Here is a 13,848-nt window from a genome sequence, read left to right on the forward strand (position 1 = left end):
TCCCTCCCTCCCTCGCAGCAAGCCAAAGAGAACCACAAGAGGCTGGACACCGCAGCAAACAATCTTTAATCAAGTTATGCAATATACAAAAGTTCAGGTTTCACGTAGGTTATTTTCAGTATTAAAAGGCTGACGGCTCAGTCTCACCCTGGGCACATTAAATATCTTGCCTGAATTTCTACAAGAGGAAACGAAAGCCTAGAGCATCAGCACAGACATGTACAAATAACTTACATGATAGTTCTGTTCTCCCCGTGCTTTGTTCCCTCAAGAGAAGGCCCGGTAGCCTCAAACAAGAGGGTTGGGTTTTGAGTCAGGCTTTTGGCTTTGTGAAGTTAGAAAAAAAAAAAAAAAAAACAACGCCCTAGGTATGCCATTAAAAAATAGACTTTCTTTTAGGAGTGGGGAGCAAGAAACCCGTGGGTACCAGTCAGAGTGAACAACACAGTTCCCACAGCATCAGGGGCTTCCTTGTGGCAAGCAGACGGTACCAAGGAGTGGTAGCCCAGCTACGCAACGGGAGGTGACAGCGTGAGCAGGGATGCTACCAGACCTCCCCATCCACAGCTTGGACAGTTTGGCAAAGATGTTGAGTCCATCGAAAACAAGACCTAAGCAGAGGGTTTCACACGGGCTGAGCCAGACTTTGAGCTGAGGAGCTTCTCCACCATGGTGCGAGCGTAGCGGAGCCGGCTGGCCAGCTCTTTGCAGCACCCGTGTTCCTCGATGAGGCTCAGCTTGTACGTGCGGAAATCCCGTTTCTCATCTATGTATGAGACAGCAGCCATGAGAGGACACAAGATGACCTTGGTGTGGTCCTGTGGGGAGAGAACACACTGTCACCCTCAGCACTCTGCTTCTTGGGGACTGCGTTTTCTCAGGATGAGCTATCTCTAAAAGCACTCGCGGCGTCCCAGCTGCACCCAGAAGCACGCTGACAAAGCACCGTGCTGCAGCATTCATCCATAGCTCGCAGGAAAGCAGAACAAATCGATCTGGCCAGCCAGCTCGAGACCACTGCACCTAAGACTGTGCAGCAGTCTCCCTCCTGCTAAGGGACACGGCCCCTTAATAAGCGAGGAGCGTCTGGGTGGCTTCGGTACCAGCAAGGCAGGGGGTAAAGAGCCTCCCAAGTGCTCGGTTCACTGGGCAAAGTTTCAGCTCGGGTTATCCCCTCCTGCTGCCCTGCATACGCCGCTGCAGATGGCAGGGCTCTTTCAGCAGCTGGAGCTGCAGTCCTGGAAAAAAACAGAGCATCGGCCTCACCTGGAAGAAGTTGATCTGCACAGTGCCGTTGCTGAGGTGCAGGATGATGGCGCTGCGGGTCCGGAACCACGTGCAGAGGTAGGGCAAACGGGCCAGCTCGTCTCCTTCCCGTGGCGTTATGTTAGCACCCGCCTTCAGCAAGTGCTCGCTCATGTAGTTCCGGAAATATTTCAATAGTGTTATCTGCAGGGAAGAAAGGCTGTGAGCAGAGAGGTCAAGGATGACCCCCTGCTATTTGGGGAGTGCAGGGGCTGTTATCGCTGTCCCAGAGTCTCCTTACACCTTCCAGAGCATGAGGTGTCACTGCACAAACTTGTGCAAACTCTCATACTCAAAGTTAACTCAGACTGTGATACTTGAGACTCACTTTGCTGAGCACTTTGGTACATGGAAGTCTTGTGAGCACTTATTTCTGTGAAGCTGCTCATAAACAAGCCTCAGATAGCAATTAGAAATAAACAGAGCTGCTAGCAACCTCTCCTTCAAGCCATGTTTTATCAGCCAAGATAAAGCCTGCAGAATGCCAGTGACCCCGAGTTATAGATATTTCTCCCTGGAATCCAGCCTGCCAGAGTCCAACAAGGCTGGCAGAAGTGTCACCAGGAGAAACCACCCCCAGCAAGGGCTCCTGTCCCCAGAACTGACCTTCTTGTTCAAGGCAGAGGGGTAGGATCTCACAGTGAAGTAGGACTCCGTGCCGTTTTGCTCGATGTACTGCAAGTTGTCCCCATCGTTGTACATAATAAGACGAGTGGAGTCATTGAAGAGAACTCCAACACTGTTGTCACACAGCTGGTAACCTAGTTCAGAAGGGGACCCATTAGATCTTCAAACACAAGGGACCACCAGTTGTGTGAAATACGAAAGGCGGAACGTTGTATAATCTAGGGGTTCCCTGACAGCCACCCCACCAAGTCTCTGCCAGTCTCCTGTTTGTAGGGGTCTGGGTGGCACTTTGACAAAGCCGGAGGAGGAATTCTCCCTCGTTGCACCACCTGCTGCAGAAGCAGCTTTAACTGCCACAGTGGGTACCTGCACTCAGTGCAGAGCAAGGGCAGCCATTTCATGCAGCAGGTAGCCATTTTCTACCTTAAAGTGGCCAGGGCTGATGTTCAGTGACCACTACTCTGGATTCACTGGATATTTGGTAACATTCCTGGCAGCGGTATTGGACATGCACGCTTGAATACTGTGATTGAAGACCTATGCAATGCCCAAACCAAAGCTTCCCCCAGCCTCCTCGGAAACTAGAAAAGGATGAGGTATCACCCCCATATTATTTACCTAAACCATATTTATCCGAGTAGTCCACCCATTTGCTAACCCAGAAGATGGGAATGCAGGCTGGATCTTCAGCTTCTTCTGCAAAGAGGAGAGGAGCTTGTTAGAAGACATTGCACAGAATCCTGTGCACCCCAGCAAGGTCAAAAGGCTTCTCAGCCTGAAATTGAGGTGGTCAGCTGGCCTTTCACTTCAGACAACAGCATCAGAGCGACAGAGAAGCAAGTTATCCAGGAAGGCCAGGGCCTGTGGGATTGTCCCCAGACTCACCTTGTCTCACTGCCACTCTCTCGGAGGGCTTGGCCGAGTTGACTGCAGTCAGCTGCTGTAACATGTCAGCTAAGTGACAGTCAACGGCATCTCCCAGCTCCCGCAGTCCAGCTACGTCTTCCTTTGCAGGCAAATTCTCTAGTGCAGGACTGTCTGGTCCTGGGACAGGAAAGAAAAGAGCGTGGAGGCATGACCAAAGAGCAGGTTTCTAAAGGCACCAGATTTACATTCTAGCCTAGCTATAGGAAACACATTATATACCACGTAATTAAAGATAGTGCTGGCACATCCTCCCTGCTTTGGTTTTGGGCAGAGAGACCTCTCTCTCGCTCACAAAGTGCTCCAGGTTTTCATAAGAATAGGGAGAAGAGGTGAGGCAGCGCCACGTTCCCCATTGATGGAGGCCAGGCAGGCTCTCACCCAGCACCGCAGCCCAGTCTCACCTCCGGACACTTGCACTTACCTTTGTTGAGTGCAGTCAGTGGCTTTCGCCCGTTCAATTCGAGCCCACTGGGAGCAAGTGAAAATCTAGGTGCAACGGTGAGACAGCTGGTGGGCAAGCGGCTGGGGATGTATCCTGATGTGAAGAACTCGTCATTCAGCAACTCGTCAATAGTTGGGCGGGTGGCAGGGTCAGATCTCAGCATCTTCTGGATGAGGTTAGCAGCTACAGGGTTGATGTGCTAAGAGGAGACAGGCAGAGTTCACGGACAAGGGTCACGGGACAAGGCACACTAGCAGCAAATGCACTGGATGTACAATCCAGGGGAAGTTAGCTTGGAGCAGAGCTCCTGTGCTGCGTCTGGCAAGCGGGATGCAAGCCTGGGGAAACAGAACTGGGCAGGTACAGAGAGCTGTCTCCTGACAGCATGCAAAGCCTGAAGTCGACAGACTTTAGCAAGACCGAATCACCAGCAGCAGGATGAGCCGGGGACCTGGCCCAGACCTCATGGGCTTGAGCGTGTCCATTTAACTCCAGCTTGAATTTTTTGACGGATTACAGGGAAGCTGGTGGCTTCTCAGGAGGAAGCTGTCCCTACAGGTTCACTCCACCACCAACTGACACGTCCCCTTCCCAGCACTCCTCAATAAAAGCCATTTCATCATTACGTGAGAGCCCATTAAGGGCCAGAAACAGGATGGTGCAGCAGAAGGCTGCCCAAGAGCTGCTGTGAGGTGAATGGGTCCACCCACGGGAAGCACCATACCTTGGGAATGGTATACTCGTTCTTCTTGATTCGGATGTACGTTTCTTTTAGACAAGAAGTTTCAAAAGGCGGTTTCCCCACCAGCAAAGTGTACCTGCACGTTTACAGATAAAAGGGTGTCAATTTTGCATGAGGGAGTTTGCAAGAGAGACTTGTATGCAGAAGCGACCCCATCCTAAGCACACCCTGGGACTTTCCTGGCAGAGGGAATATGCTTGGCATCAGACTTGCAGTAGCACAAACAGCTACATGTACTGTTCCCTGGCTCCTCTCCCCTTGTCCTGATTTGAGCAACACAGGATTAATTTCTCTTTCAGTAATTTCACTTTTCAGTAAGATCTCTTCTAATGCTTAGGAAAACTGCACTCTTCAAAGACTCTAGTGAAAATATTTGCTTTATAGCCAGCGATGGTATGTGGGTTTCAAGGTCTCAGCATTTTCAAGCCTTGCCAGGTGCAAGGATGAGGAGTGAGACTCAGGCACTTAACCCAAGCTGCCAACAGGATTATTTCATACCATGAACATCACGTTCAATATAAATTAGAAAGTTTGCTGAGGAGTTCTCTCTCTCCCTTGGTGGTGGCAATCCAGAGAACTCCTTGCCCCGGTGCCAGACCCCTGAGCCCTTCCCTTCCTTCCGAAGCCATAGCACTCACAGTGTCCCACGTTTGCTGTCAGCACACGGCTTCCTGCTGGTAAAACGGGCTGAGTATGATCCTTGTATGTTTTATATTGGTATCGGGATCAATGGTGTTTTTTTGGTATTATTAGTGTTACTTATTTAGTCTTCCTCTATTATATTTCAACCCTCACGTTTCCTTGTTTTTAACAATTCCCCTTCCTGGGTGGGGGAGGCGGTTACCAGGTGATAGAATAATTGTCTAAATGACAATAAATTGTTGTGGTTTCCTCAAACCCTAACACCCCTGAAAAGTGGAGCTGGGATCTAGTACCTTCTGGGGAATTTTCCATTTAGGCAACGAGGGCTTTTGGGAAATGCCTCGAGACAGCCATGCTGTGTAGCAGATCAGTTTGCAGACACATAGACCAGCATGTGCAGAGCATGGGGGAGGTCATCTGCTGTCTCGCAGTGGGGTTCAGCCAGGGCAGGTCCTCTGGAGACAGCAGGGACAAAGTTTTGGCTCATGCCAAAACCCAGAGGGGCCCCTGCCTGGCCCCAAAACCGTGCAAGAGACATTTTGACTCACATAATGCAGCCGATAGACCAGATATCCACCTCGAAGCTGTGCCCCTTCTTGCCCAGCACCTCTGGAGCAATGTAATTGGGGGTCCCACACAGGGTTTTCTTGCGCTCGCCGTCGTACTCCACCTTGGTGGCCAGGCCAAAGTCACCTTGGAGAGACAGGGAGACATGGTATGACGGGAGACGTCCCGGATGGCTGGTCCCCAGGGCCGGGGTCCCTGTCGAGGGGAAGCCATGGGGGGGCCGACGGGGCATCACGTCACGGGCACCTACCGATCTTCACCTCCATGTCATCGCTGAGGAAGAGGTTGCCCAGCTTGAGGTCCCGGTGAATGACGCGTTGGCTGTGCAGGTACTGGCAACCCAGGATGGTCTGGCGCAGGTAGTACCGCACTTCGGGCTCGCTCAGCGCCTTCCGCCGCTTGTGCAGCTCCAGCAGCGACTGCGGGGAACGGTCAGTACCGGGTAACACCGACACCCCCCACCATCACCACCCCCAGCCCTCCCCAGGCCGGTCCCCCCCCGCCCTCACCCTGCGGCGGCAGAGCTCCAGCACGACGTAGACGAAGTCGGAGTCCTCGAAGAAGCCCTGGAAGCCGACGACGTGGCGGTGGGACAGGCTGCGGTGGATGGCGATCTCCATGGACATCTTCTCCTTCTGGTGAGGCTTCACCAGCAGCGATTTGGGCACCACCTTGCCGGCGAACACCTCCCGGCTCTCCGCCTCCGCCAGCTCGTAGCACCGCGCGAAGCCGCCTTTCCCCAGGAACCGTCCGCGCACGAAGCTACGCCGGGTCCGCGGATCCACCAGCACCTTCGGTACCTCCTTCCCGCCGGAGACCGGCGTTGCGTCCGAGCTGCCCGCCCGGGCCGGTTCCGTCCGGGCCGGTTCCGTCCGGCCCGTCGGACGAGCCGCCTTCCCACCTGCCGCGCTCATGCTGTAGCCGGTGCCGGGGGAGCGGAGGGTGGCCGGAGCGGAGGGAGGGAGGCGGCAGCAGGAGCGAGGCAGGCGCTGCCCGATTCAAACGCGGCTCCGGAGCGTTACGCGCCCGCGGCCGCTGCCCATTGGCCCAGAGGATTTAAAATCCACGCCGCCCGCCGCGGGGCACCATGGGAGCGCCCCCCCCTTCCCCCGCCCTTAAAGAGACAGGACCGCCCCAGCGCCGCGCCCCCCCGCGCGGCGGGACGGGGAACCGCACCGGCGGCCGTTGGTCGCGGACACGCGTGTTGCGGGGTGTGGGGGGGGTGTGTTCCGGCCCCCCACGGGCACGCGTTTCCCCGGCGCCGCCGCCGCCGCCCCCGTTGTTGCCCACGTGGGGGGGCTGCCGTGAGAGGCGCCTGCGGGCCGCCCGAGCGCGGGGCACCGAACGTTTCGTGAAGGGAAACTCGTGGTGGGGCGTGTAGCCAATTCGGGTTTTTTTCATGGAAAAAGCCTGCGACTGGACAGTTCATCTCCCTGCAGATTTTTTGCGACGCTTTTTTCCAAATCAGACTCGTTTGTAAATTTCCGCGTTCACCCTAAAACCTGCTCCTCTTGCTGATTTGTATGGTGTAGTATCCCACCCGCTCCCGGTGGCACCTTCAGCCTCTCCATCACCCAGGGTGACACTTTGGCAGTTGAGCGTAGCGTGCCTGACCTCATTAATGTTTTTCGCTCTCCTCTTCCCACCCGCCCCACGGACACGCTGCCCACTTCTGCCCCGGGGCCTGCAGAGCTGCTCCTGCACCCCCCCGCACCGTACTGGGTGTTCTCACCCCTCGACCTGCTCTGGCACAGAATGAAATGCCAATTAAAAATCACCAAAACCAGCACAAACCTCACCCGCAGCAACTCACCCCACCAGCCTGCCTCCTCCCTCCAGGCATGCATGGTCCCACCGGGGTAGGCCTTCCTGTCCCCATCAGCTACAGCTGGTTCTTTCAGCCCCGGCTAACAAAGAATAGATGGTCCTGGCCAGCACATTCATAGAATGGTTTAGGTTGAAACGGACCTTAAAGATCATCCAGTTCCACCCCCCTGCCCTGGACAGTGGGGACACCTCCCACTAGACCACGTTGCTCCAAGCCCCATCCAACCCAGCCTCAAACACCTCCAGGGATGGGGCAGCCACAGCTTCTCTGGGCAACCTGGGCCAGGGGCTCACCACCTTCATAGTGAAAAATTTCTTCCTGATATCTAATCTAAGTCTACCGTCTTCCAGTTTGAAGCCATTACCCCTCACAACCCTACATGCCCTTGTAAAAAATCCCTCTCCAGCTTTCTGGTAGACCCCCTTCAGATACTGGTAGGGGCTCTAAGGTCTCCCCGGAGCCTTCTATTCTCCAGACTGATCAACCCCAACTCTCTCAGCCTGTCCTCACAGCAGAGGTGCTCCAGCCCTCGGATCATCTTTGTGGCCTCCCCTGGACCTGCCCCAACAGGTCCAATTCTGAAGACCCATCCGCATCAGCACCTGTCGCAGCCGACAGTGGACACAACGTGAAAGAGGGAAGGGCTCTGCACCCCCGTTGTGTTCCCGAGGATTCCAAATGCCCTGGCCCGCCAGTTTTGTTCAGGGCAAACTGGGGTAAAGCATATAGGATCAATGAAGCAATACAGCAACTTAGTGTTTGAAGTGATCGCTGTTTGTACAAGATTCCTGAAAGAAGGAATTTCCGTCCCTGAGGGGCATGCTTCCCCATGCACCTACAGCTCCACTTTGGCAAAGCCCTCCCTTGGAAGTTACGTTTTATTGCACTGCGCTAGGCTGAGCGTTGCCATCAGAAGCTTGTAATTCCCCGGGGCGGTAGTAGCACACTGCAACCTACTGACACTCCATCTTTCCAGAGCTGGCAGAGGCGTAGAGGTGAGCCCAGGTCAGAGGGATGCTTCAGAGGACAGAAGGACAAAGTGGCCAACTCTAAGGAATGTTAACAGTGCTGAGTGTTTGAGATCTTCAGTAGCGACTTGGTTTTAGACCCTGGCAGAGGCCACCTTAACAGAGACAATAAAAGAGGTTTAAATTAAGGCAGAAGGGTTGGCTCAGCCTGCTAGAAGGAAGAGTAGGCCAAGAAATGCGTAACTGCGCAGTGACGTATCTCTCTGTACAATACAGCTGCGTTGCTCACGTGATCGTGGAAAGGCATCGCTCGGACTTTTCCAGCTGCCACCCCGTTCCCACTCTCAAACTCACATCCCTTGATTCGGCAGCCGCCCCTTCCCGCCCCTCTCCCATGCCAGCAGCCTGGCTTCACACCGCCCAACCGTGGCCGTTAATCAAGCGATCCCGGTGAAATGTACTATGTGGTGTTGAAACTTTGAAGTGACACCATGGCAACACAGCACACACAGCCCCCTCCTGACCAAATACAGTGCGGCTTCCCATGCTTCCAGAGACAGCTGATGGCAAATTAACAGGGCAAAGTAGTACTAGAGCGGCATCATAAACTCCTCAACACCTGACTTGCAGGAAATCTTGCAAGAATCCCCAAATCTGTCAGGTTTCATGACGGGGGAGGCCTCCTATAGCCCCTCACTGCAAATGGCTTCTGCAAGGGCTAGTCAGGTTCTGGACAGCAGGAACTAACCATTTGGGGAAGACGAACACACTTAAGAAGCTGTCAGCTTCAACATAGAATCTCATCTTCTTGTCCCAGCTGTGCTCCCTGCCATGAGGAGCTGGCTCCAGCTCCTGCGTTTTTGTACAGATGCAAAAGGAGTCATGCCATCTGGGATGGCTAGATCCAAAAAGCGAGCCATTTCCAAGTGCTTGGAGCAACACTAATGGAACTACTGCTGTACCAAATAGGTGTGCCTAATGTTTCAGTGCTGAAGAGAGGATTTTACTGTCACCCTGGTGGCTTTTGGATTGTCACTTCAGCACAAAGAACAGAATCAAAGACATTCTGTGTCAGAGCCATTATGAAACAACAAAGCTGGCATCATTTATGGGTGAAAGTCATCAGCTCAGAGGCAGAAAGAAGCTGTTTCACACTGTACTTCACTTTTTTAATGCACTGACACGGTAATAGTCAGTAATGGCCTGTAATAGTCACAGAACAAGAGACTGCAGCTCATGTGCCCACACACAGAAATTTCACTCTAGCTTCAAGTTTGGTTTGAAGAGTCACAACCTTGAGTCACTTGAACAACTGAAGAGGCTTTAATTTATGTACAGTAAAAATACAAACAAACCAGTCAGTGGTTTTACATTTGATTAACAGCAGTTACTACACACTTTAGTACTTGTACAGCTGTTTGCTATTTAAGGTGTATCAGTACTTTGCACTATACAGAACAGCTGAAGGCTCCAGGGCTGCTCATCTCACAGCCATACACCATGTAACTAAGATGTGTCCTGGCTCCCAGCTTCTACACTACAACATGCAGGACCCCCAGTTTTAAAAGCTAGAGAAGGACAATGCTAAGCTCTAATATAACACAACCAGAGCAGGCAGATTCATTTTTAGCCAGTTGTCTGGTACTGAGTCAGGTACACGCAAGTGTCAGCTGTCTCACGCTTTCACAGAGCTGCTCCCAACAAGAATTATTCCTGCTCTAGTACATGTCCAAAATGAAATGTTCACCTTTTCCAAGAAGTCTGAATTTCCTTCTTAAGTTTTATAATGCAAAAAAGCACCAAAGAGCTTTCTGCAAATATACATACTGGGTAATAAGTGGGGACAATTGCAGCATTCTCTCGGGTTTCTGCTTTTAATTACCCACTTTCTGCTGCACTGAACTCTGTGAGTGACATGACAATCCTCTTCCCAAAGCCCTTTGGCTCTTTAAGGTCTGTGATGTTCAGGAAGTTGAACATGCATCAGCCATGAGAATCCTAATCCTTTGTGACGGGTGAGAGCACAGGACTGATGTCTACTTCAAGAGCTAAAAGCTAAGAAGTGTCCTGTCAGGCAAGGCACAGAAAGACAGGTTTCAATGTTGGCCAAAAGTCCTAAAGCCAATCCCAGGATGATGAATGATACCCTGTCCCTATAAGAGAGAATCTCAGTCCACAGGGCGAAAAGGAAGAGGCCATTCACCTCAACACGCAGGCCTACAGAGCAGCAAATATTTTTCCAAAGGAAAACACTGGGTCTAATGAACCCTGGTAACTACCCATAACACACAGATCAGCCACACAGTGCTTCTGTTCTAGGATGGAGATCGCTTCTAGCAAACGTAAACCCACTTGCTGTGGGTAAGGAACAGAACTGACGTGAAAGACAGGCTTAGGCTGCAGAGTACGCCCTGTCAACTCCGCCTTGTTCCCCAGCTGCAAAGAGGAGATGTGCCCTAAAGGGAATTCTGTCAGCTTTCCTAGATCCAGAACATTTAATGGCACAATTCAGACAACATGGAATGAAATACATTCAAATGAGGATACAAAGTTTAAACAACATGACACAGCAGCTTTCACAAGGGACTGCTTGGCCGGACCATTAGTGTTGAGGAACACTCACAGAAGTGCTCAGGAACAGCAGAGGGCCGTGCCCTGGTCTTGCTGAACAATATCCCTCTCCCTGCCCCCAGAATACTCCTGTGTGCCTTTACTGCTCTGAAACATGGTAAATAGGCTACTAGACCTGAGTGAGTGGCAAGAACTTCTGGTAATAGCTCTTTGTAACGTCAATCATGAGTTCCTGGGTACATTCCGGGAGTTCCCCAGAGAAGAGTCCTGGAAGAAGAACAAGAGTATGACCATCAGCGTTCTGGCAGGAGAAAGCAGAAATAAGCTTATATTCAACATTCAAAGCAGTGACTGATTAAATCGTAAGTAAATACTAATAGAAGAGCAAAGAGCTCTTCTCTCATGTTGAGCAATACAGCAGGATCGTTCCCATCATACCCCCTGGGATGGACATCAGACAGGCTGCTGCAGCTGGGTCCCATAACAGCTTCCGCTGTTACTCCTAAATCACTGTCAGAAGATAAATGACAGAGCATGCAATTTGTACAATGAGATCTCCGGCACAGCCAGGTCAATGAGCAGATCTAAATTTTCATATACCTCAGTTTAATGTACCTATCTCCCTACTAACATATGCATAATGAGCATGTGGACTTCCTACAATTTCAACCACTGAAATACCTGCAAAACTAGAAACCATGGAGGGAAGAGTGCTCCCTCTGGCAGGGCCTAATGCCTCCTGCGTTCTAGAGGCCTGAAAAGCTGTGCTGTTTACTGTACAGGATGGCCACAGCTGGCATCCTAGTCATACTGTTTGGAGTAAACATGTACTACCTACCTAACATACACTAAAGCAGCAAGTTTCACAAGTTAAAATTGTTACACCTCGGTTCACCAAGTGCCCTATACCTTTATTTCCAGGCACTAAATGCCAATAGACAATTTTGTCATAGCAATCTCAGCTTAAAATAAGAATATCTACGTTATCCACACTTCTGTGCACATAAAAAGCTAGAGGGAACATACCTGGGCAGCCCGAGAAGACTGTGAAAGGTGGGACTACTGTTTCAGGAGGTAGTACTGTGTTGTCTAAGATTTTGCAGCAGTCTTTCAAAACACATCTACGACCCTAAAACAGAGATTAGGTAAAGCTGATACTTAAAATACTACACGCTTTTGTTTAATCCTGATTAGTTACCTAAACCTCAACAAATTTAACTGCTCAAAACACGTTCTGTATAAGGGATCATGGGACTGAATGCTCTTCCCAACAGATTTCACTTTTTCATTTTTTGAGGAAAAAAAGTCTGTTTGTTGTTGACTAATACATGCATGGGCAGCTGCATATTAACACATGTCAATGTGCAAACTGGAACCTAGAACCTGAGTCATGCAGTAACGTAGCAAGGCCTTCTCTAACTCAGCAGACAGCAACCTTGACTATTTTGCATTATTTGTGTAGAAACACAATTCCACTTGTACTTCGTGAAAAGGCTGTCTTTCCTGGACAGTCCCACTAGCCACAATACTGTCGTGAGGGAACAGCAAAACTAAAAGCACCACTTTCTGTGGAAAAGGAGGAGAAATGAACAGCACAGAGTAAGTATGCTTGCTCCAGCCCATTGGTGCAGATACCTTTCCTCTGTTGTTACAAAGCCTCAATAGTACTCAAGAGTTTAAAGAAAAGACTGAGAAATGGCACTCACAATGACACAGTTCTTGCCTATGTGGACATAGGAGCCAATCTGGGCTGCATTGACAACACAGTCCTCTTCTATGAAGACATGATCACCAATGTGGAGAGGGAAAAAAGCCACCCTGTGACAGGAGAGTTATTTGTTCAGGTGTACAATATACAGACTGATCTGCAACACTGTTAGCCCCAAAATCACACTGTGGAGTCTCCCATCTCCAGCTGTACTACCAGAGGTAGATCTGATACTAAGGAAGATTAAACTTCAACTGATCTTTTCTCATCTCCTTCTAAGGGATGGCCCAAATGAGCAACAGGAAGATGTTGTGAATAAACAAAGAACAAATGAAACACATTCTTCACTTAGCCATTTTAATATATCCCAGTCTTTCCATACTGTCGTCCGAAGGGAACACTAACCCCGAAGGCAAAGCTGGAAGTTGGAGGAAAAGGTTTAGAGGGACACGTTTCTGCAAATTACTGCAAAAGGACCCCAGCCCTCTGAATACAGATCTCAACAAAGACGATATATTTTATTTAGCTTTTTAAGTTCAGATCTTAGATTTTAACTTCAGTCTCCTTAAAGGAAGGGAACCTCTTACCCTTTACTAAACTTCTTGAAGGGTGGTCTAATGACACTGCGGCTTTTCACCACACAGTGTCGTCCAACCCGTACGTTTGCCAGGTCACCGCGGATGATGCAGTCATTCATAACTATGGTCTGTAGAAGAAAAGAGAGATAAATGAGCTCCAATTTCTACCTGTGTTACCAGTTATTATATTTACACACACAGCGGTCAGGCCACTCCTGTGAGATTATGTTACTTTATAGAAGATTCTTTTAATCAAAAGAAAAGTGGGAACAAAGCAAATGACACAGGACCAGCTGCGCTGCCATGGTGTCAGCAAGCTGCACAACGCAAGCCAATACACAAAGTGAAGTTTAAGTACAAAGAGAAACATACTGTTGCACGGACAAAAGCCCCACAATCTGCTCACACGCAGAAGCGTCCTCAGAGAGCAGATCTCCCGTACCACGGGGCCGACAGCGGTTGTCAGGGGACAACAGAGCAGCTCGAGCGCCGCTGCCGTGGTGACAAGGACCCCGCGGCCTGGCCGCGCTCCCCCCGCCCCCAAGTCCACCTGCTGCGCCGAACGAGGCACCGGGGCGGGGGGGGAACACTGCAGCCCCGTCCCCGCCACCCACCTTGCCGTTGAGAACGATGTTCTGGCTGCCGCACAGCACGGACTGTCGGCTCACCTTATTGCCGGACGCCTGCGGGGAGAAGGGAGGAGTCACTGCGGCCCCTTGGAGCCCCAGGTCCCACCGCCGACGCGACACCCCAGCGCCTCAGCGAGCTCAACTCAGCCCCCTCAGCCACCCCCGGTCCCCTCCGGCTTCCCCCAGCCCCTCTCGGTCCCCCCGCACCGTCTCGATGTACTCGGACTTGTTGTAGAGCATCTCGCTCAGCTCCATGGCGCCGTCGCTTCCGTACGGCCACTCCCGGCTTCCGACACGTCACTTCCTCCCGCCAG

General features: G+C 51.3%; 2 protein-coding genes across 2 annotated transcripts; both read right to left on the bottom strand.

Annotated features, from left to right (window-relative positions):
- Nucleotides 1-595: 595 nt before the first annotated feature.
- Nucleotides 596-6,322, bottom strand: PLK1 (polo like kinase 1). The gene is made up of 10 exons (XM_063344359.1): nucleotides 5,762-6,322; nucleotides 5,503-5,671; nucleotides 5,234-5,378; nucleotides 4,026-4,119; nucleotides 3,281-3,500; nucleotides 2,818-2,976; nucleotides 2,551-2,628; nucleotides 1,912-2,066; nucleotides 1,267-1,449; nucleotides 596-818 (listed from the first exon to the last, which is right to left on the bottom strand). The coding sequence occupies exons 1-10, from the start codon at nucleotides 6,164-6,166 to the stop codon at nucleotides 612-614; spliced, it is 1,815 nt and encodes a 604-aa protein (XP_063200429.1). The 5' UTR covers nucleotides 6,167-6,322; the 3' UTR covers nucleotides 596-611.
- Nucleotides 6,323-7,838: 1,516 nt separating this feature from the next.
- Nucleotides 7,839-13,844, bottom strand: DCTN5 (dynactin subunit 5). Its single transcript, XM_063343425.1, has 7 exons — nucleotides 13,742-13,844; nucleotides 13,520-13,588; nucleotides 12,915-13,033; nucleotides 12,326-12,437; nucleotides 11,646-11,748; nucleotides 10,795-10,886; nucleotides 7,839-8,203 (listed from the first exon to the last, which is right to left on the bottom strand). The coding sequence occupies exons 1-7, from the start codon at nucleotides 13,787-13,789 to the stop codon at nucleotides 8,183-8,185; spliced, it is 564 nt and encodes a 187-aa protein (XP_063199495.1). The 5' UTR covers nucleotides 13,790-13,844; the 3' UTR covers nucleotides 7,839-8,182.
- Nucleotides 13,845-13,848: the final 4 nt, after the last annotated feature.

This window comes from Chroicocephalus ridibundus, chromosome 8, assembly GCF_963924245.1.
Source record: "Chroicocephalus ridibundus chromosome 8, bChrRid1.1, whole genome shotgun sequence".
Taxonomy (NCBI): Eukaryota; Metazoa; Chordata; class Aves; order Charadriiformes; family Laridae; genus Chroicocephalus; species Chroicocephalus ridibundus.

What these genes read in the sequence shown, in the direction of transcription:
- PLK1 (XM_063344359.1), bottom strand. Translation starts at nt 6,166, where the DNA reads ATGAGCGCGGCAGGTGGGAAGGCGGCTCGTCCGACGGGCCGGACGGAA. An exon ending in TGACATGGAGGTGAAGATCG is followed by an intron (nt 5,379 to 5,502) that starts GTAGGTGCCCGT and finishes TGTCTCTCCAAG; the next exon opens with GTGACTTTGGCCTGGCCACC. An exon ending in ACGAGTATACCATTCCCAAG is followed by an intron (nt 3,501 to 4,025) that starts GTATGGTGCTTC and finishes GTCTCCTCTTAG; the next exon opens with CACATCAACCCTGTAGCTGC.
- DCTN5 (XM_063343425.1), bottom strand. Translation starts at nt 13,789, where the DNA reads ATGGAGCTGAGCGAGATGCTCTACAACAAGTCCGAGTACATCGAGACG. An exon ending in ACATCGTTCTCAACGGCAAG is followed by an intron (nt 13,034 to 13,519) that starts GTGGGTGGCGGG and finishes TTTCTTCTACAG; the next exon opens with ACCATAGTTATGAATGACTG. An exon ending in AGTCTTCTCGGGCTGCCCAG is followed by an intron (nt 10,887 to 11,645) that starts GTATGTTCCCTC and finishes TTCTTCTTCCAG; the next exon opens with GACTCTTCTCTGGGGAACTC.